The sequence below is a fragment of the Pseudonaja textilis genome, chromosome 3, assembly GCF_049901715.1.
Source record: "Pseudonaja textilis isolate UNSWEBS1 chromosome 3, rPseTex1.2, whole genome shotgun sequence".
Taxonomy (NCBI): Eukaryota; Metazoa; Chordata; class Lepidosauria; order Squamata; family Elapidae; genus Pseudonaja; species Pseudonaja textilis.
This window is the reverse complement of record NC_141992.1, coordinates 34,676,570-34,700,103: the sequence shown is the minus strand read 5'-3', so window position 1 is coordinate 34,700,103 and position 23,534 is coordinate 34,676,570. Positions and strand designations below refer to the sequence as shown.

The following is a 23,534-nucleotide window of genomic DNA, read 5'->3' as shown; positions in this document are numbered from 1 at the left end:
GCAGCAGCAGAGATGCTCGCTCGGCTCTTCTCACGCCCACCCAGCCGCTCGGGATTAAACCAAAATGCAGCGCGCGGCGCTCCCAGGTACCTCAAAATGTTTTTTTTTCCTGTTGTTACAGGGATGGGGGGAAAGCGGGAGTGACTCAGATGCTGTTGTTGGAGACGGCGCTGGCGACAGAGGTGCCAGCATCGGTGGGAACCATGGAAGCTATAGAGGCCTGAGAAGCGGCTGAAACACTGCCAGACATCCACGCTGATGCCACCCACCTGCTGACCCGGGTAAGGGAGGGTAAGGGAGCCCTCCGTGCTCCACCATGGTGTTAGGAGTGGCTGATGGTGAGGCGTAGCTGCCCATGGGGCACCCCTAATGGCAAGTTCCCCCCCCCCCAATTTCGCATGTTTTAAACTAGGCCTAAATTTGGGGGGAGGGGCTTACTTTCATTTTATGCCTAGAAAACATGCTGGGTCTTCCTATTGGGAGGGCGTATTGTTGGAGAAACCTGGTACAGAACAAACAAGTAAATGACTTCACACCCTGGGAAGCGAGATTCAAACTTACAAGGTGCATTCATCTTTTTCTTTTCAATGTAGAGTTTCTGACATTAGGACTCTGTTCTATCAAGCGGATGAGAGAGGCCTATCTCCTGGATACTCTGACATCCATCTTTGAACAATCTTCTCAAGACGAGCTGAAGGAAATGGTGGTAGTGGTACATTTAACAGATGCAGACCGTAAATGGAATTCTCAAATGGCGCTGGAAATTGCCAGAAGGTTTCCTGATCAGCTCCATCAGGGAAACCTAGTAGTTATCCACACGCCTCTTGAATATTACCCTCCCTTGGAAGGCCTAAAAAGGAATTTTAATGATCCTGAGGATCGGGTGCGCTTTCGATCAAAACAGAATGTTGATTATGCTTACCTCATGAACTTTGCATCCAACCTCTCCACCTACTACCTCATGATTGAGGATGATGTCCATTGCACCAAACACTTCCTCACAGTAATCAAAAGAAATCTGGCATCCCTGGAGGGCACTTCTTGGGTCACTCTGGAATTTTCCAAACTTGGTTACATTGCCAAACTCTATCATTCTACTGACATCCCCAGGCTTGCTCGATTCCTCATGCTCTTTTACCAAGAGATGCCTTGTGATTGGCTTTTTGTGCATTTCCGTCTCCTGCTTACGCAAAAGGAGGAAATTCGTTTCAGGCAATCCCTTTTCCAACACATTGGTCACTATTCTTCCTTCCAGGGCACTCGAAACAGACTGAAAGATGAGGACTTTGAAGAGGATTTCTCTAAATTCCCTGACAATCCCCCAGCAGATATAATAACCGATATTGGAACATTACAGAATCATATACCCAGTAAGGCTTACAGTCGTGTGATAGGCTACTTTTGGGGCAAGGCTCCATCTGCTGGCAACTCCTTCACACTTATCTTTAAACAGGCTGCCCCCATCTTCCGCATCCAGATCTATACAGGCTCTCAAGCGTACCCAGATAGCTATCTCCATGAAGGGCTTGTAGCATTGGGCACTCATAAATTGCATACACCAAGAGCAAGATGTGCTAACTATGTCACCATTGGGCACTTTGCCAAAGGAAATTTTGACAAGCAGAGCCTAGAGAGTACTACTACCTCTGACCCACATTGTGTGCACATTTTGGTAACTAACACTCAGACTGAGACGTTGATAATAAATAACATAAGCATCTGGATAAAGCCTAAAGTCTGACTCCATTTGAATGATCAGGATCTCTCGCAGTATAAGAACATTGCTTGAAGACAGATCCTTTCTGGATACAAGAATCCAAGATGCAGTGGAAGAAGTCAATTCTGTGTTCTCGGTCCTAAAGATGATATATTTGTGATTTATTATCTTACAGCATCAGAGCCTGCTAACAATGTTCTTCAAAAGATGGCTACAACTTGCATTGTCTTCTGCTTGTCAGAGACCCTCCTTTTCCAATTGAGTGTTTCCTGGATTATTTTGTATCAATCTCTTTTTCATTGTCCCCACAACAGGAGAGGTTTGTAGCTCTATATGAAAAAACAATAAGCTAGGACCCGATCCATGGCCTGTTAGGAACCAGACTGCATAGCTGGAGTGAGCAGCGAGTGAGTGAAATTGCACATGCGTGGGATCTAGTTTGTGTTCTCCATGTCCTCCCCCCACTCCATTCCCGGTTCTTGGAAAAATTGTCTTCCACAAAATTGGTCCCTGGTGCCAAAAAGGTTGGGGACCACTGAGATAGGAAGCTGAAATAAGCTCAGCTGACAGTATAGGAAACAGCTGTGTTTCAAAAACAACTTCCTGTGTTTCTGCTATTCAAGGTTACTATCTTTAAAAATGATAGTTTGGAAAGATGAAGGTGATGTGATAAAAGTTCCTAAAAGCATAATGTGTAACTTTAGATCTGTTGACTTCTAAATCAAATTCAAGGATGTGCTCTTTGGCTTCAGAGATAGCTTGTTCTAGCTCCATCACTGTTAGTACTTGAATTGAGAAGCCACATAAAGAAAAATGATTGTGTTTGTGTGCAGGGGTTTTCAATAAGGATTTAAATATATCTATAGGAGTGTTTAGGGCTAATGAGTCACTTCTGTAGTTTTCATCCTTGCGACATGGCCTTGCAAATGACAGGGCAATAAGTGATTCAGGTGAGTAACTAACTGTTCAGTTAGATGAAGTAATTTTTGCAGAAGTGCAATCTTTTTTTTTTTTCTAAAACCATAAGAATATTTTGTACATCAGCACTGCTGAAGAAATATTTTTAGATATTTTTCTTAACAAAATGTGTCCAAACACATATTTAATGAATCTTTCTAATTTAAAATTATGATTGCATAATATGTTTTACATAAAATGCTGACTGATGAATGTAATTTAAACAGCTGTCCCATAATCTAATATAGCTTTTCCCAACCTTGGTCCTCCAGAACTCATATCATTCTGCAGAAGGAATAGCCTTAAAGATAGGAAGAAGAATTGTTACCAAAACAATGGTCAGATAAAAAAGGCCTCAATCTCAGTCAAGGAAGTAACTTGAGAAAATATCTCACACAAGCCCTTCTCTAGTTCACATAGCGATAGAAGGAGGGAGAATGATGCACATTCAGACTTGCAAGATTCTGTTGTTATACCTTTACAATAAAATAATACTGACCTATATCCCATTTCTAGAAACGGGGAGGGTGGGCTTTAAAGTTTAATATATTTTGGGCGGTTAATAGTTAATAGCTTTTTTGAACGTATTTAGTCGATTTGATTGATTTGTATATTTGAGATACTTGTTAAGAGAATGTGATGTAAAATGGTAATATACAATATACAAGTATGGTATAGATCCATGATGGCGAATCTATGGCACGCAGAGCCATCTCTGTAGGCACGTGAGCCGTCGCCAGCCAGCTAATTTTCAGGTATCTGCCGTGCATGCATGGGGGGGCGCATGTGGGAGATGTGAAGGGGGGTGGGAGGAGCGGGGGGAGGTCCCATGCACATATGCAAGGGGTGGGGTGAGCACAGGGGGGTCCTGCATGCATGCGTAGGGTGGGGTGAGTGTGCATTGCATTATGGGTGCAGGCATATGTGTGCACTGTCATGCATGCACACACGCATTTTGGCACGTGACAATGAAAAGGTTAGCCATCACTAGTACAGATGAAATATGTATAACCATTTGTGGATCCACAATGCAAAGGATTAAATTTATTAGATTTGTGTGAGATACAAGCTGTTAACTGTTAACCCCCCAAAATATATTAAACTTCAAAGCCCTGTTAACCCCCCAAAATATATTAAACTTCAAAGCCCTCTGTTAATATTATTATAATCTTAATATATTTAACTTGCAGAAATTCCACAAATGGTTTCCAGACATATCCAAACCATTGTCTCTAATCAACACAGTTAATTTTGCCCTCTGCCAATTCCATCAGTTTCAAAATCCATTTGTCCAGTGTTGGCAATTCCCTTTTCTTTCTAATATTTGGTACACATGATCTTGCAGCTGACACTGTATACAAAAATAACTAGGGTGGAGGTCATATATTTACTGTTAATTTTATGTTTGTTGCATAAACCTTTTTTCCTTTTTATTTTTCTGTATCTTGTTTGTAATTCTTGCTTTGTTGTTTTTCTTTGTACGGTGCAGTATTGGTATTTTATTTTTGGAAAAATAAATTTAAAAAATGTAAAGGTTTCAGATCAGCATAAGCTGTGACATTGTCATCTGGAATGTAAATTTACTCTGTAGTCCAAGCCCAAATCAAAGCAGCTGTTTACAGCAGAATCAACTAACCCAACCTTAAGTGGTAGCTATTCTACTGAGCACTTTCAAATCTCCATTTTATTCAGCTTTTCTAATTTTCTTTAAACAAACACACTGGAAACCATTTAACAACAGTTCTGATTTCTCCATAACAATTACAAAATCCTCCTGGATAGTTTGCATCCATGTTTTTAAAAACTATTGAAGATTTGCAGGAAATCATATACTAAATTGATTTCCGTTTCATATAGTCTGGATTTTAATTCTGGATTCCTTTTTTATTATGTGATTTTGTTCCTTGTACTCTGTTCGCATGTTTAAATCAAAATATAACCAAATATTTATACAGATTATGTCACATGGTAATGTATTGTAACATGGTATAGGTTAGCTATTTAAAGTGTAACCTATTATAAAATGTATATAATCCAACTAATATGAGTAACTATGGAACAGCTTTGGTCAAGTTATGCTGTCTATTCTGATTATTATTTTTTTGCTTGCTTAATATAAACCAAGTTCTAATCTATTGGAATAAGGTGACATTCACTAAATCTCAGAAGCATTTTTTTTTCTTCTTGCTTTTGCATATCTGGAAAATTCTTAACATGGCCATTTACTTCCTGTGTAGGCAATTAACATGCAGATAGATGTGTCCTAAAGTAAAATTAAGTAACAACAATGTAAATTATGCTGCTTGTATTAACATTTGTAATGCAGCTTTTACAAAGTACTGAAAATTAGGATCTCTGTAATGGAGAAGAGCTCCCTGGAAGTAGCTACATGATATATTAACACATAGTTTGGATTGTACATTTATATTCATTATATATCCCCTCTCAGGTAAGTATCGTTATGCAGAGTGAAGAAAAGGAATAAGAAATAATATTCTAAATAAATTAATAACATTCTAAATAAATTAAAACATTCTGAATTACAGAATGTACCTAAAGCTGAAGAGTTCAGATAAGAAAGTAGGACTGTACAGTGCATAAGATTGGACTTGATTCCAATCAGTTGATTCAGATCTCAAAGGACTTCTTGTCATCAAATTACTAAAGCAGTTGTGGGAAGAAATATCCATCTAGTTCAATTTCAAGTCAGGAGAAAGGCTCTGGAGACAAAATGAAGGCTGATTGGAAAGCGGGTCCATTTATTGATGAACAGCACCACATGTTTATGGTTCTGGGTGCAGCTAACCATATGGAGTTGAGAATGGGGGTTTTATACCTTCTCTTGGGCTTTGCACTTAAGCTTCCTGTTCCTGTGCAAGAACATGTATTCAGTTGGATGTTGTTAGACAACCATGGGGCATGTAGGGGTCATAGCTGGCTCTATAGGTTGTCTGAGCTAAGTTTGGTTGAAGTTTCTGAGGGTCATGCAGTGTCCTTAGGAGATTGTGCAATGTAGTGAGCTCTCTGTCTTAGTGGGTTAATTTTATGTCCTGAAGGGTCATGTCTTAATCCCTTCACCCTGGAGCTGAAGGTCTTTTGTTTTGTAGATAGGTTGGCCCAGTCTTTTTTAATGGGCACAAAATATCTGCTGGGGGCAGAAGCTGGGGCTCTGAGTTTCTGTCTCTCTTAAGATTTTTTATTTCTCTTTTAGAGGAAATATTTTACCCTGCCTTCTTTAATATTCCTCAAAATATTTCATTCTTCTAGGAGCGGGTGGTGGTGGGGTGGTTTAGTTTCCCACCCAGCCATATCTTTTCCCAGGCTTACATGGCTATTGCTGGGAGGCTTTTGCAGCAGCCAATCCTGAAAACAGATGTGATCACTTTTATAAGTTGCCAAGAGGTATTGCATCTGCATTTTCACTTTGCTTTTCAGCATCAAATCTGAATGCACAAATGCAAGTGAAAACCATTCATAAAATGGGTGGAACTTAAAAGTTCAAAACTGTACTTTTTCTGTTTGAGTTTGTCAGTAAAAAATAAAACCTCTGTGCAGTATTCTGATCTGAATTTAACTACTATCATCTGCATTATTAATCTTCAATCTGGTAATAAAATATTGCTGCAAAACGTGACTTCTATTCTTCCTCCTGACAAAGCGCACAAGAATTTCCCTTGGTACATTTCTTAACTTTACAAACAACATGTTGATTCCATACTCTTTTTCAAGTTCTGTTTTTACATCATCATCATCATCATCATCATTCTCCCCTTCCAAAAAAAGTTCATTGAAGATTGAACAATGTTTTCTCTGATGTCTTTTCCAGGATCCACTGAAATTGCTGTAAATCTCAAGCATATCTTTTTCAATCCTGGTAATGCCACATTGTCTAAACCTTTTCCTGTCTTTCTATTTATTATTTTATTTCACTTTCAAAAATTTCCATTTTGTCATTAATTTAACTTCTCCGGTAACTTTATTTTATTTTATTTATGTATATCCCGCCTGTATTATTTGTACTAGTAACTCAAGGCAGTGAACATATCCAACATACATTCCTCCAATTTTCCTCACAACAACCACCTTATGAGGTGAGTTGCGCTGAGAGACAGTGGCTGGCCAAACTCACCCAGCCAGCTTTCATGGCTAAGGCAGTACTTGAACTCTTGGTCTCCTGGTTTTGTGCCTTAACCATTAGACCAGCTGGTGCTCTTGTCATATAGTTTCTTTTTGTAAGTTTTTCCATCTTTACAGATTTTTCTTCTATTCTCGCTTGAAAAGCAACCAGCTCACTTTTAATAGATTTAACAGATTCAGATTCTTCCTTCCCCATTTCTTCAGACATCGGTTATATCCTCCTTGCTGTTTATTGCTCCAACAATCCTCTCCCTCCCTCACCCTTGCAGATCTTCTATTGGTTGCCATTCTTTTACTTATAATTAAAAAGTAAAAGTCAATTACAAAGATGAAAATGAAAGGCAAGTTTCTCCCCCCCTCGCATCTTTTACCTTTTTGTCTTGTTGCTTTCAAAGACCTTTTTTTTGACAGTATCTGAAAGTAATTAAGAAAGTGAACATTTGGTCAAACTGAATGTCCTTTAAAAGGCTGCACTTAACATATGTGAGCACACTGTTTCTTTCTCAATCCCATTCAATCTAGTCATGAGAAAACCACAGGACTTCCATCCCACAGTCTCAGCACAAGGTGAAGAAGTCCAGAGTGCAAGTGGGCAATCACTTGGTCTCTCCTTTATCCAGAAAAGCTTTGTTGACCAGAAATCACTATTAGTTTCATTCACCACTTTCAACTCTATCTTCACTCCTTCAGAGACATCTAATCTGTCATAGAACCTCACCTGGAAGCCCAACAAGCTCCATGAAGATCTTGAGGTGATGAGTGTACATAACACAGACGCATGGCCATCGCTGTCCATGCTGTTACATTTGAACCAGTTGAAGCTTCAAGTATTCCTCAAGGACAGATCAATGTAAAGACTGTAGTAGTTGAGCCACAGGTTGATTAGGGCATGAATGACTACATATTGTTCTATAGTATGTTAATAATATATACCTGACTTTCACTTTGTGTGTTTGTTTATTTATCATGTTTGAATACTGATATAATCAAGGAATAACTCCATGGAAATCCAGGGTTCGACTAAACAAACTAGTGGCCATGGCACAAGTAAAGAAAAGTTACAGCTTTGATCACACTGTTGCAATCACCATTTTGACTTTTTGAACCCACGTATAGACTTTCACCCCTTCACCCTTAAACAACTTTCCAAGTTAAATTGACAAGGTTGCTGTTTGATCGTTTTTAGATGTCTGAGGTAATGAATGGGATTTATGTCTTAACTCATACCATTCCATGCACAGTGGTCAAATAGACTGCCAGAACTGCCATAACGTTCAAGTACCAAGAGTATCCTTTCTTTCATCAACCAGCAGTACATGTAGTGGTTTTCTGAATTCTTGTCACCATTTTTTCATTTTTGCACCTAGCATCTGTTGAATGCTCACTGAAATGCTATTAATACAAATGTTATTAATACACATGGTCCTGCAAACGTAGCAATGTAGATAAAACCTTTACAGTGATGATCTAAAATGAGAAATATTAAAATACCAAATCAAGGCATTTAAAGCAGGGCTGAAATATTTCATAAGAACACAACTTACTATTAGCCTCTCACATAAAATTTATTCCAGTGGGCCAACATGTATTAGAGAAAGGGGGTTTAGAAGGCAAGGGGCATTTCTCTTCTCATACTGGCAAAGAAGCCTTGAAATTTTAAAAAAAGTAGGGGCAGGGCCTGAGATGACATTAGTGTCCCAACTAGCCCCCCACCCACCCACCCCCTGCATAGCTGTACTAGGGCTGCAGGTCCCTGTACCCATGATTCCCTTGAAGCTGGACCCTTCAAGTTATGGAGAATCTGAAAGATAGTGCTGCTACACTTTTTTAAAAAAACTAAAATATGAGATACCAATAAATTTTCCCAATATTGTATGTTTAATTTTCTCCTGAATTAGCAAGCTAGATCAATCATTTAATACGCGATGCAGGTACCATGCAGTTGCCATAACAAATATCTGAAACAAATATCAAGATGGATATATTAGTTCAACCTCCACTTGCCTCAGGGTTTTGTTTAAGCTAGAATATAATATCAATTTAAGAAGCAAATTTCCTCTTTCCAGAAGAAAATTTTTCTGGTGTAATAAAAAAGAAAGAAATCAGAATATTTAGGAACAAAGTAGTTCCCCTCCCCATTATTTTTATGTAGTTCCATTGTTTCTTTTCAATGCTTACTTACACTCTACCATTTTATGTGAAGTCAGCTATATGTTGCTTTATTACATCTTTATTCCCTTAGGAGATTTTGATATACCAAGAGAAATAATTTTCTTTGCCCATGATTGAAACCCAAGGTAAAACTTACTTAATTAATAAATGTATACTCCATCTTCACAAAGTATATAAAGCAAATAAAAAAACCAATACAGTACATCAAATGCTGATCAGCTGAAGCTATAATTTATGTTAGCCATGGTTTGTACTTTCTGGAAAGAATCAACATATTAAATTAAATAAACCACATTATTGAAACCTAATAAAGGGGGAGGGCCAAAGGAAAATATGAAGCTTATTTCACAAATAGACTCATGCCTGCTTACCTCAGCAGCTACTACTCCTAAACAACAGCCCACAAAAGTCCATCTGTACAAATTAAAGAAATATGCAATTGCATGGGAGCAGCCCTATAATAAATAAAAGAATCATTATGCAAATGTCTCCATCAGCATTAACTAAAGTAACCCAAATACACAACATAAATATCTCTCAAGATGTTGACTTGTGGAATAGCTTCCTATGTATACTATATATCTGGTCAGCAGATGGTTTCTCATCCTCTCTGCATGTCCTGATAATTGCTTTGAAAGAAAAGTAGGACTCAATTTAAAGCACCGTATTTGGACTATTTGAGATTTGATACTGGTAGTTTCAAATTGAATTTAACTGTATATGTTGAAAAGCAATTAAGTTGTACAGCTGGTACGCACAACTAAAATAAACCTTAAACGATATTCCAGTGATAACATAAACACCTTTGGGGGGAGTTAATTTAATTTTGACTAAATCCTGGCATTTATGTGGCCAAATCCATGATATGTGGTAACACATATCAGAAGTGGTTTGTCATTGCCTTCTTCCCAGGGTTGAGAGAAAGTGACTGGCCCAAGGTAACCCAGCTTGTTTCTGTGTCTAAGGTATTAGAACTTCTGTTATGCCAGTTCTAATCCAACTTCTTAACCATTAGACAGAATTGGCTCTTTTAATAATTGTTGTGTATGTCAGCCTTTGAGTCAGTACTGATGAATAAGATGCTAAACTTTCTAAGAGATTCAACGTTCTCTTTGGCAGACAAGCATATGAGAATTTTAAAAATGCAAAATATTAATTACTTACGTTAAGAGTCCAAAGTAGGAGAGCGATAAAGGTCCTATTTAAGTTATCCATAAATTACTCTCTATAAATCTTTGTCTAAGGATTACAGTGATTATATAGCATGCAGATGAGCAAACATCCTTACTACATTATTGACATATCCAACTTTTCCTTGCTGACAGAGGTTCTCATCCAGAATTTCCTCAGATTCAGGGGACTTGATTCGCCTACAGCAAGCTTTTGGCCATGAGTCATGGGGCTGTTTTTCTTTGAAAAATTCAGCATTTTTAAAATCTCCAGATCCTAAAATTCCACAACACTGAAACTAAAAAAGAAAAAAGTATAGAAATAAAATCTTAGCCCCTAAAGTTATTTAAGTTAATTTCTTTCAGATTCTTTTTGCTATTTAAATTTCTAAATTTTTGCAACCATTTCTGTCTACAATTCCTGGAATTATTTATTTTATTTTGCTGATGTATTTACAAGAACTCAAGAGTAGTGACATTAGGCTGTCAATAAATAGTATCATGTTCTGATAATCTCATAAAAACGTCCGGTAGTAATGATAAATGATGATAAAGTATATAGAAAAGATAATTTACTTAATTCTTTTTTTTTTAGAGTAGACAACATCTTTGGATATCATTTCTTTTCTTATATCAGGTTAATTCTTATAAGAAACAAGATGTAGAAATAAGCAGAAGATATGAAACTAATTACTCTTGTAAATTATAGGCAGCAACTGCCAGTCAGTTGCCTCAAGCCCCAGGGTATGTATTCCAAAGGAGGAGAGGAGGGTGAAAAAGGAAAGAACAGTCAGAATTACATGATTTGTCAATAACTACATTAACAGCAGAGCTTCTAATCTTAACAGTGTTTACTAAACGAGGCTACCTATATGTATATATAATCAAAGTTTAACTAAATTTAAGAATGGCTTCAATATATATATATAGAAATGCATGCGCGCACATACACCAGAGGTGGTATTCAGCAGGTTCTGACCAGTTCTGGAGAACCGATAGCAGAAATTTTGAGTAGCTTGAAATACCACCTCTGCAAATACCAACTCTGACTAGAGATTTTACAGTATCCTTCCCCTGCCACGCTCACCAAACCATGCCCACAGAACTGGTAATAAAAAAAATTGAATCCCAGCACTGACACACACACACACATACACACATACACCCTATGGGTGGTATGTATCCTGCTCAATCTCTGTTCCCCTACCAGAGGAGTTTAAGCCTTCTGCATATTAACTGTTCCTAACACTGCCCTCTTCTGGGCACCCAGCTCTGATGTTGTTCCTGGGATCTGTTGGAACCACTCTCCCAGCCTAGGCCTCAAAGTCTCTAATTTGCCTACTGGAATACACAGACATGTAATTTTAAAGAGAGCAATGTTTTCAAATATATTAAGTATTTCTATACAAAATATATTTCTATAAATAGAGGTGATCTGTTACAAGTTTTTGCTGATATAACTTAAAAATAGAGACTAAATGTAAAAAAAATTAAACAAAATTAAACAAAAAATAGAGACTAAATGTAAAAAAAAAATTAACTGGACCCTAAACGAATGTATAACTGAACCCATACATGCAACCTTCTACAATTATGTTACAAATCTGGGACTGGAACAACTAGTAACCAACAATACTAGACTTAACAACTGCCTCGATCTCATCTTCTGCAATAGTTTGAATTTAATTTATGGAATACAAACTAAAGAACCCTTTTCCAACAGTGACCACAATATGATTGACTTTTGTCTCAACATACGCCGACACAAAAATCATCATAATGATGTAATCCCCAATTATTACTTCAAAAAAGGCAACTATGATCTTATAGACAACGATCTCTCATCCCTTGATTGGCAATCTCTATTCACTGGATGCAATACTGTTGCAGACCATTACAACATATTTTTATTTGAAGTCAAAAGAGTCATCAAACTATATGTATCAATAACAACACCCCCCAAAAAAACAAAAAACAGATTACCCATAACAATAAGGAACCTTCAATCCAAAAAGAGATCACTCTGGTGGAAAAACAAATCTGGTCACGTTGCCAACTTCAAAAGCAGACACAAAAATTTATGCCACCAGATAAAGACTGAATGCACCAAATATCACATTAAACAAGAGGAAAAACTTCTACGCACCAATTCTATCCACGTTTTTTACAATTTTGTAAACAACAAACTAAAAGACTCAAGGTCCATCCCACCCCTGATAGAACCTAATGGTAAAGAGTGCAACGACGACACCATTAAAGCCAACATCTTTAACACATTCTTTGGCTCAGTATTTGTAAACAGCAATGGATCATGCCCAATATTTCTTAGCCGAATCACAGAAAACTACAATGATCTAATACATATCGATTTTACAGAAGACAATGTTGAAAAAGCACTATGCAATCTAAAACCATCTCTATCCATTGGACCGGATGGAATATGTGCCTACTTCTTAAAAAAGCTATCCACTGCCATAGCAGAACCTCTAAGCATAATCTTTGAAAAATCTTTCAGGACCAGCTCCTTGCCTAACCCATGGTAACAAGCCACGGTCATCCCCATCTTCAAAAAGGGAGACCCCAGCCTAGTTGAAAATTACAGACCAATCTCTTTTTGCTGCACCACTTGTAAAGTCATGGAATCAATTATTAACCAATCCATTATCTTCCACTTAGAGACAAACAACCTACTCTCTAATAAACAATTTGGTTTCAGAAAAAAAATATCCTGTAATCTGCAACTCTTACACTGCAAAAACATATGGACTACAAAACTCGATCAGGGCAAAACAATAGACGCAATCTACATAGACTTCTGTAAAGCCTTTGATTCAGTGGTACATGACAAACTACTACTAAAGCTAAAATCTTATGGTATCTCTGGACAACTGCATAAATGGATAGAAGCATTCCTGTCAAACAGACAACAAATGGTCAAAATTGGGAGTGTCCTATCAAATTCTGTACCTGTCAATAGTGGTGTCCCCCAAGGCAGTATTCTAGGACCAACTCTCATCATACTCTACATAAATGACCTCTGTGATCATATTAAGAGCAACTGCGTTCTCTTCGCTGATGATGTAAAGCTGTTCAATACCACAGACAATACTGCTACCCCTCAAAAAGATCTTGACAATGTATCAGAATGGTCAAACAAGTGGCAACTTCAAATCTCAACAAATAAATGCTTTGTCTTACATATTGGCAAAAAAAATCAGAAAATAAAATACAAGCTGAATAGTCAAGACCTTGTTGATGATCCAAGCTCTGTAAAGGACCTTGGAATACTCATCTCTAATTATCTAAGTGCTAGAGCCCACTGTAACTACGTAGCCAAAAAGGCATTAAGAGTTGTTAACCTAATCCTACGTAGCTTTTTCTCTGATAATATCACACTACTAACTAGAGCATACAAAACATTTGCTAGACCAATACTCGAATACAGCTCATCAATCTGGAACCCACATTACGTATCTGATATTAGCACAATTGAGAAAGTCCAGAAATATTTCACAAGAAGAGTTCTCCACTCCTCTACTCATTGTAGAATACCTTATGCCACCAGACTTGAAATTCTAGACCTAGAAAACCTTGAATTACACCATTTTTGGTCTGATCTAAGTATAGTATATAAAATCATACATTGCAATGACTTACCTGTCAATGAATACTTCAGCTTCAACCATAACAACACAAGAGCACACAATAAATACAAGCTCAAAGTTAACTACACCAAACTTGATTACAGGAAATACGACTTCAGCAACAGAGTGGTCAATGTCTGGAATACTCTACCTGACTCTGTGGTTTCTTCCCCGAACCCCCAAAACTTTAACCTTAGACTGTCTACTATTGACCCCACCCCTTTCCTAAGAGGTCTGTAGGGGGTGTGCATAAGCGCACCAACGTGCCTACCATCCCCGTCTTATTGTTTCTTTTATTTTTCTTATATGTACCCATTTCATGTATTCATAACTATGTATATACTTATACCTATTATCTTGTAAGCGATTGACAAATCAAAATAAATAAATAAACAAATAAATAAAATCTTCTGTTTTAAGAATCAAAGGATTCTTTAAGATTACTTTGTGCTATGTTAATTTTTAAGCCATTATATACTATAGTATCAAGTACCATGTATCCAAAGAAAGACTTTAGTTTTTCATTATTTTGTTATGTTACACTTAACAACAAAAAAGATTTTACTTGTTTTGTTCCCATTTGTATGTCCTTGGAAAAATAGATTTAAAGCTACAGTTTTATTAAATATTAAAAACTCTTGTACAATCTTTCCAGTTTCCTCAAAAATGTTCAACTAAATGATAACATGCATCAGTTTGATTACACCTCTTTCAAAATAGTATGCAAATTTTCAATTTATCTAATTGAGGAAATGGCCAATACTTGTCCATTTTCTGATATAGATATAAAAGAAATTTGATGTCATGAAGAGTTCAAATTGAATCATAAGATTTATATTAATTTCTCTTTCAATGCTATTTTAAGGCTTTTGAGAGAAGATAATGCATTGGATACAAGACTTTTGTATAATATTTAAGTGGTATACTCATTTTACATATTGTGGTTATATACCATTTTGCAAATACTCTTAATATCTGACAAACTCTCATGACCTTAAGATAAAATCATTGCTCTTGATTACCATGATCATGAAGCCATTTAAAGCTTTAGAGTATACATTAGTGCCATTGTCTCCCTCATACTTCTGGGCCAGCTGATTTACAAGGTATCTGTCACGGATCTGAAAAAAATGTAGAATTTATCTTATTACCAAGTACAAAGCCTCAAGTGGTTATGCTAGACATGGTAGGCATGTGAAGTTTTATGTCAGCAATCATATTTTCTAAATATTCTTTTACCAGTTATACATTAGAAATCCAATGAAGGGGTATTCCTCCCCCCCAAGATTCATCCACAAGGCCAGTGTATGACAAATCCAATAAGCAATCTATTTCCCCTAGTTAGTGTGATTCTATTGATTCAAAGATATGTCTACATGGAAAAGGCTTACGTTTGTATGAGGAGAATTCTAAAAGCATCAGAAGAACTGTTTTCGAGTCTTTAGGATAGCAAAGGAAGCAACAAGAATAAGAAATTTCAGATAAGCAGTCTAATCCCTGACTCATTATTACCTTTGCTGCAAAGAAATAAAGGAGTAGAATGATCAGAAGCTTCACAATGGAGATCACCAGGACCAGTTTGACGAGCTGTAATGTGAAAATAACATGCAAAATTAGGCCCATCTCTTCTATACATACACAAAAGACTCCAACTTGCAGGTCATATCCTCCACATGGAGAACAATCAAATCCTCAAGATGGCAATGAGATGGACCCTCCCACCCACAATGCCAAATGACCAGGAGGATGCCTCAAAATGCTTGCTGAAGAACATTCATGGAAGATTTAAGGACTCTAAGCATCACACAGGGAGACAATGAAGGACTTGCTCAAGACCAAAACTGCTGGAGATACTGTGCTGTCCAATATGCTACATAGCATGGGAGGATCTCATGCTAATGCTTCCATACAAAATGTTAGAACTGGATGTCATGTATCAACCTAATCAGAAATCTCTATTAATGACAATATGCTTTATTCCTAAATTTCATTTTCTTGTAATAATTTATGCTGCATCTAGCAGAATTATGCAGGACTAAATCACAGCTCTCACAACTACCAGACTGCATTATCCTTAGCCATTGCACATACTGTTTCAAAGCCATGATATGAATTCCAAACTTAGAAATCTCTTGTAATGCATGTTTGCATCAATCTTCAGTCTTTATACCAGTGGAATCCTTTCACTTACATTCTTCAACAGCTTTATATCTTCAGCAACAGTTGCATATATGCCCAAATAGCTCAGCCATGAGACCAGTAGACCAATAAGGAGGAGGATAGAAGCTGCTATATTTAAGAAATAGTTTGGATGGATATCCAGAATTCTTTTAGGGTCAATGATTGCCCAGATAGCCACAATAATAAGGCAGAGTGACCCAATCTGAAAAAACACAGAATAACCATTCAATGTAAAAGTCCTCTTTAATACTCTTTTAAAAATTCTAGTAGTGTTTAACTTAGCTAACAGATTTTCTGATGAGAAAATAGTATTCCCGTAGAAATCCAGTTCCAAGGGGAAGACTGACTCATAAGGCAAGGGTGGTTAGATACTAATTTTGGTCAAGATTAACAAGAGGTCTATGAGGTTGCCATCTGGACACCAAAGCACACCTTTAATAGACATTACAAGTCTCACATATCAGCATTCTGTGGAAAATCTTTTGGCAATTTAAAGCTTCAAGGATCAGTGGGACAAGGCAGTATTGGAAGATTATTAACTGTAGATCCCACTCCAGGTAGACAGTTTTTCAACATACCTAGCTATTTTCCTTCAGAAACACCCCCCGAAATTACCTATTGTATAGCAGGTTACTGTTTTTCTTTAGTCAAAGAGGCTAGCTAGTCCCATGCAAATTCCCTGAAGATTGCTGGTGAATTCATAGAGTTTGTGGTAGACCACCAGGTGAATTTCTGCTGACCAATGCTGATTTACAGAACACAGATTGAGAATTTAAAAAATCTGAGAATTTACTTAGGGCTTTCCTAGACATATAAAATCACACATAAAACAGAAAATAAAATGACAAAAAAGAACAAATGGCAGACATCATTCAATGTGAGCAAATGTAAAATGATGCAACTTAATGCTAAAAAGGGGGTATGATTGAGCATATAAAATTATATGTGTGGATAAAGTGGACAAGAATAAGCTATTTTCCCCTCTTAAAATACTAGAACTAGACATAAACCTATGACACGGAATCTTGGAAGAATCAGGCAAAAAAAATTTTTTTACACAACGTGTAATTAAATTTTGGAATTTGCTGCCACAAGAATGATGTTGGCTACCAGTTTGAATAGCCTTAAAAACTGGGTTGGACAAATTCATGGGAGTCATGGGAATCTGTGTGTATTAGCACTGATGGCAGTGTGACTGTTTCTGAAGACTATTTGCTTGGAAATTAGTGGTGCTTCTTTAGTTGGTTGGCATCTATGACAACAAATTGCTGGATCAGATAGGCTGGAATCTAATCCAGTGGGGCACTGCTTATGTTGAAGTACAGTCTATCAGAATTTTCCTGAATTTCATTATTTGATTATAAGAATTTAAAATGTATAAGCATACCTGTTTTCCGCCCCACTGTATACACAATAGGGTTCCCAACCCCCAGGCAATGGCTCATTTGGAACTGGGCCGCAGAAGCGAGGGGAGCATGCATGTGCAACTCCATTTGCTTGTTCAGAACCATCTCCTCTCTCCCCCCACTGGTCCACAAATCCAGGAAGGTTGAGGAACACTGCACAATAAGGAAGCATTTCAGATTTTAGCAAATTAGATAACTGACCATCCACCTGAGATAATGTACGAGGCTTAAGCAGTTCTCATTTAGGTAATGAGCCAAGTTTGAAGGGGGATTTATTTTAAGCACAGTCCTATAATACTTACAAACACCAGAACACAGAAGAAAAACATCAGGTATTTCATGCAAAGTACAGTATCCATTTTAGTTGAGTTGAGTTGTTTGAATTTCAGCAGAAATAAGTAACAGTCTCTGGAGAGAAAGGAGAGAGATCAATATGGGTTTGTCTTAGCTCTATCTTAAACCAGATATATACTGGTAATATGAGTCTTACCTTGGCTCATAAATTGCCCAGAATGAACCTTTATTCTTAACTGAACATCTATTCTGATTGTTTAAAATTGTCTTGGTTGTTTAAAATTGGCTAACATTTATCTGAATTAGGTGGTATTTAACTATTCTGAAAACTGAATATGTTACCTGAAATTTTGGCAATCTGTACATCTAATATCTTTAGACAGTTCAAAATTGCAAAGGTTCCTAATGATTGTATGGCAAGGGCAATTTAGAAGCTTATTGTATGCTTCAAATCTTGTATGTTAATAATGGCACAGATATATAAAGATCAGTTCTAAAAGCATATTAGAGCTACATGAAAAGTTAACTTATTTACTGGGGACTTCTGGCTCTGTTAAAATCTCTTTGTAATTCCTCTCTGGACAAGGAGAGGATTTGAAATTACCCATAAGTGCTCCAGACAGTTGCATCTTGCAAGGAGACCACAAAACAGAGCTTTATATCCGTTTGAAGCTCTGGGAGACAAAAGAAAACAATCTTCACTACATTTGGTGACTTCAAAATGACCCCAGGTTCACATATTTCCTTTTCTATTTTTTTTAAAAAATTGCTTATTAACTGCTTTTCAGCTGTTAGGGTTATTTAGCCATGTTAGCTCAGTGGTTTGAATGCAGTACTGCAGGCTACTTCTGCTGACTGCCGGTTGCCAGCAGTTCAATTCTCACCAGCTCAAGGATGAATCCGCGTTCCATCCTTCTGAGGTCGATAAACTGAGCACCCAAATTATTGGGGACAATATGCTAACACTGTAAATTCTCTTAGGGAGAGGGCTGTAAAGCACTGTGAAGCAGTATATAAGTCTAAGTGCTATTTCTATTGCTATTAGAAACCATTGGAATTACAAATTTTATTGGACATTAGGTGAGTTTCCTTCAATCCTTACCAAAGGAAGCTTTAAATACAAGTTTAAAAATAGTTTTAATAAACAGCAAAAGGATGATTAGAGCATTGATTTTGAAAAGTTAAAAAGAAACCAAGAATCCAAATGTATTTGAAATAAGATTTTCAGATTCATTATAAGAATTCTGGCCATAGGAAAATGCTGTTGTTTTGAATTCTTTAAAAAAAACATGTTAGGATGGGACTTTGAAGATTGGACATGAGGCGGAACCAGAAGGAACTGAAGAAGTAAAAGAACACTTAAAGTTGACTTACTAATACAGAATGGAGCAAAATACTTCTACGCTGCATGTACTGATGGATATTTGTGATCCAGAAGTTAATTTTAAGAGTGTTTGCCATTTTAGATATAGCTGTTTTTAACAGTTGTTATGGAAGAAGAAGTTGTTTTACCACACAGGGCTAAGATTGATCTAAAAGTGATCTAAAAATGGCAGGCTATAAGAATTATATAAAAAAGATGCTACACTTGATATACAAATGAAACCAGATAAAATCTTAAAAATTAAAAGGCTACTCAAATAACAAACCAAAAGAATGACCTAGATAATTTTTCTAAATTGAATTTACAAAGGAGACTTGTTAAAGTTTTGAAGAGTTTTGTGAGAAGAAACAAAGAAAAAAATGAAAATAAATCAAATTCTAAGACATTATTTGAGGGAGTTAAGGATCAAGATTATTTAAAGTGAAATAGTTTATTTGATCAAAGTTAAAATAGGTATATTGTTATCTCTAGCAACCCTTAATGCATGGCTGTCAAACTCACGGCCTGCAGACCAGATGCATCACGCACTGACCACGACCCCGCCCAGGTTAGCGAAGGGGGAAAAAGTCCCGATATGTTACGTGATACTGTCTGACAACACGAGTTTGACACCCTTGCCTTAATGGGCTTTTGTTCACCGGGACTTTAAGAGTTTGTAGATAAGATATGATAAGCTACAGAAATCTTTTGTTGCATTTTAAGAGAAGGTATAAGTTACAAAAATTGTTTTACCACATATAACTGAGAAATCAGTTCCTTAAATATTTTTCTTTTCTTCTTCCTACTTTCTTTCCTTTCCTGCACTTTCTCTTTTTTATTTCTTTAGTTTGTATTCTTTAATTGTAACATTTACTAAAATTATAATTAAGTTAACTACTTTACTGAATGCAGCAAGCAGACACTTTTGTATACTATATATACAATGGAATATCCTGGAAAACAGTTTTGCAGACTATTTGCTCATTTTCTGGGTGAAAACAGTATGAAGTAAGAATATGAAGTTTATGATTGGCTTGAATTATGTTGCAGTTAAATAGAACAATGGTAAATTTAAGTACTTGGAACTGGAAACTTGTATAAAAAGACTAATTCTTTTTTAAAAGGAACCAAAAGCTTCAAATATAAAATTATTGATGGACATAGATAGAATGTCATGATTAGGGAGAAAAAAAAAACAGATATAGGCCTGTTATAACATCCTCTTATAGGGAATGTTAAGGTTCTCCAACCTTTTTGATGCAGAGATTCATCTGAAATTTTGAAAGCAGGTTATGGGCACTGTCACAAAATGGTAGTCATGATGGCTGTGGTCAATTACAAAAAAGCCACAGACCAAAAGCAAACAAAGCATTAGGTTGCAGCAAACTACCTATTGACGCCTCTGGAGCCCATGTGGTACCCAGAGAAATTGTTGGAAATGCAGGTGTGCTTGAAGTTGGTGTTTGCTTTCTCATTTTAAAATTATTTTTTTAAAAAACTAAATGGAAATAAGGCAGGTGAGAAAAATGCTAACAAATTGTCATAGTACAGTACATCTTAAGACCTAGGTGATATGTTCTGTTTAGATATGTAAATATTCAAATATGAAAGAGCAAATATATTCGGTGTTAATTGGGGATGGGGAGGTAGATAGAACTGTTATGGGATCATAATAGCAACATTTCTGACTCATTTGTAACTAGGTATTTGTTTGATAAGCAGGATAAGTATATACGATAAGTTATATTTATTGCTATTTGAAAAAATCATCTATGTCGGGAGTGTCAATTTTGATTTCATTGAGGGCCACATCAGGTCTGTGTTTAACCAAAGCTGGGGTGGGTGTGACCAGGTTGGATGTGGCCATCTTGACATCACTTGTGTTGGGGGACACCTGTGGTGGCCCGAGTGCCCTGCCAGCAAAAGCGGGCTCCCGAGCATGGCTTCATTTTTGGCTGCAACAGCTTCCTACAACCCTCTGCCAATGAAAACGGAGCACAGGGAGCCACATATGGCCCTCACAAACTCTATTTTTAGATGGGATAGTTTCCTGCAATCCGTGGGAGATTGCTGGAAATAGCAAAAGACTGGCCCGTGTTGTCTCTGCCAGTGAAAATGGAGCTCAGGAGGGCCACGCAGCCCTTCCAAGCTCCATTTTTTCCTCTGCTAGCGAGGATTGTACATCTAATCAGACTATAGAAAAAAAGCTTGTCTGTGTCAAAAGTTCTGCCTGGGAATAATAAAACACTGTCTTGGGAAAGCCATTTGCCTTATCTACCTCTCTGGCACATAGCACCTCTTATGTTGACTCCCATATTCCAACTTCTGTCCAGTTCTCTTTTTTCTGGACTTCCTAATTTCATTAGCAAAAGTTCTGGTACAAACAGTGATAGTCATCAAGGAGATGGACTGGAGACAAAGGATGAGTGTCACTGCATTGGTTTGGTTGAAGAAGTGCAAAGACAGCACTCACCATCTCATTCTTCCCGATACCATAACATAACATCTCAGAAGTTATTCGGGGCGACACCAACAGCCTTAACAGAACAGGGCATCATTTTAAGGCATTTAGGGCATTTTCTAACAAACATTATTGTTGTTTCAGCAAACTAAGACTGTTGGCAGATATAGTGTGGTTCAGTGTACTGATGATATAGAAAAATTGGGTGAATTATAAACCCTGATTAACCATGGATTAATATAGCACTATAGCACTTAGACTTATATGTCACTTACAACCCTCTAAGTGGTTTACAGAATCAGTTGTTTACAGAGTCAGCACATGTTATGAGAATTCATTGTTGGGAGTTACCCACAATTCAAATATAGCCTTCAGAGGTCTGTCTTGCGATTTTCCATGATTCTCCCTCTCTTGCTGCTTGCCCCCTTACCCTCCTACCACTGTCGTTGTCACCATTATGTTTATAGTGTAGTTGCTAACACCACTGCTCAAACCCTGAGATGTTAGGAGCCATTCTGGCAGTTGCTGTGAGGACTCTATGCTCCAACTAGGGCTCAGAGCAGCTTCCAACACTTGCCAGTTCTGCAAGTTCTAGAGGACTCTATGGTTCTATGATTAACCATAAAGTTGCCTCAGAGCAACTGCCAGAGTGGCTGATTGCACTTGCAGAACCCAAGCATCAGAGTTGACAGCCCCATATTAAGAGTGAAAGAAGTGAGAGATTGCATAATCATCATCATCATTTGGGAGGAAAAAAAAATCAATCAGCTAGAAAGGAGGGAGAAGGAAAAGCTTCTTTTTATGCCATTGATCAAATGCATCTGAAGTGATCAACTTGTGTACTGCATAGAACATGAGACAATGAGACATGGCAATATAATCTGGTCTGATTCTAGGGACTTTTCTGGGGGCTTTTTGTTCATCCTGTCTGATGAAATCATAAAGCATGAGGAAAAGCGGAACATTCAAAAACTTAAAAGAGTTTTGTAGCATTGTTTGATGTTAGCCAATTTTGTAAGCCCAACTTACCACTTAGCAGTTCACCACCTGATTACATATAGGTAGTCCTCACCTTATAACATTTATTTAGTGACTGTTTGAAGTTATGATGCACTGAAAAAAAATGACTTATGACCATTTTCACATTTATGACCATTGTAGCATCTCCATAGTCACATGATCAAAATCAATACACTTGGCAATCTGACATGTATTTTTGAGAGTTTTGGGGTACCAGTGTCATATGATTATCTTTTGCAATCCTCTGACAAGCCAAGTCAATGGAGAAACTAGATAAAGTTAACAATCATGTTAATAATTTAACTGGTGATCCACTTAACAACTGTGACAAGAAAGGACATAAAATAACGCAAAACTCACTTAACTGTCTTGCTTAGCAACATAAACTTTGGGCTCAGCTGTCGTCAGTCGAGGACTTCTATGTTTGTGATAAATTACGTTTAGTTGTGTTTTTATTTGGCATGTTTAAACTCAGTTTTTTAAAAAAACACAGTTGAAACAAGTTATTGATTGGTGCAATATATTAATCCAGTACTGAATCTTCTCAAAAATGCTTATTTAATTGGCTGCATGATTAAATCCTCATCACCTTACATGCTGAGTATTTTGTACAATTTTAATTCCCATGAAATTAGTTCTTTAAAAATAAATTATAGATGTTATTGACCTCCTTAGATTTTGAGGTGCAATATTCTTCATTCTACTTCTTCACTCATGTATTTTGTTTACATGAATGTAAATATACACCTATATATGCAACAAGATAGAGGTAGTCCTTGTTTAGTGACAATTGGGACCAGCAACTCCATTAAACAAAGTGGTTGCTAAGTTAAACTGCAGTTTTACTTATGATCTTACTTTAGCTTTCCTTTCCTTTCCAGACCTGTAAAACTCTTAAACGCGAGGATTGTTCAGTTATTTTTTTTCATCACCATTGTAACTGTACAAGGCACTAAGCAAGGACTACTTGTATTCATAAGCCATATATTCTAATATAACCTACGTTAAAGTAC

General features: G+C 36.9%; 2 protein-coding genes across 4 annotated transcripts in view; one reads left to right on the top strand and one right to left on the bottom strand.

Annotated features, from left to right (window-relative positions):
- The window catches only part of LOC113434505 (alpha-1,6-mannosyl-glycoprotein 4-beta-N-acetylglucosaminyltransferase-like), a 28,930-nt gene extending 24,716 nt beyond the window's left edge, over positions 1-4,214 (top strand). For all 3 annotated transcript variants that reach the window (XM_026697744.2, XM_087929242.1, XM_026697743.2), the window contains exon 4: positions 594-4,214. In XM_026697744.2, the coding sequence (XP_026553529.1) occupies positions 594-1,741 (1,148 nt within the window). In that variant the 3' untranslated portion in view covers positions 1,742-4,214. The remainder of the gene's footprint in view (positions 1-593) is intronic.
- A 3,531-nt stretch (positions 4,215-7,745) lies between these two features.
- LOC113434556 (tetraspanin-18-like) lies at positions 7,746-23,071 on the bottom strand. The gene is made up of 7 exons (XM_026697793.2): positions 22,882-23,071; positions 17,686-17,791; positions 15,988-16,179; positions 15,309-15,383; positions 14,819-14,917; positions 10,272-10,451; positions 7,746-9,438 (listed from the first exon to the last, which is right to left on the bottom strand). The coding sequence occupies exons 1-7, from the start codon at positions 22,902-22,904 to the stop codon at positions 9,259-9,261; spliced, it is 855 nt and encodes a 284-aa protein (XP_026553578.2). The 5' UTR covers positions 22,905-23,071; the 3' UTR covers positions 7,746-9,258.
- Between the last annotated feature and the right edge of the window lie 463 nt (positions 23,072-23,534).

Excerpts from the sequence above, each read along its gene's own strand:
- LOC113434556 (XM_026697793.2), bottom strand. The coding sequence starts at position 22,904 with ATGTTGCTAAGCAAGACAGTTAA. Across the intron at positions 10,452-14,818 it reads TAAATGGCTTCATGATCATG|TTTCAGTGTTGTGGAATTTT; the intron begins GTAATCAAGAGC and ends TTTCTTTTTTAG. Across the intron at positions 9,439-10,271 it reads TTGGATATGTCAATAATGTA|GGCTGCTCCCATGCAATTGC; the intron begins GTAAGGATGTTT and ends TATTTATTATAG.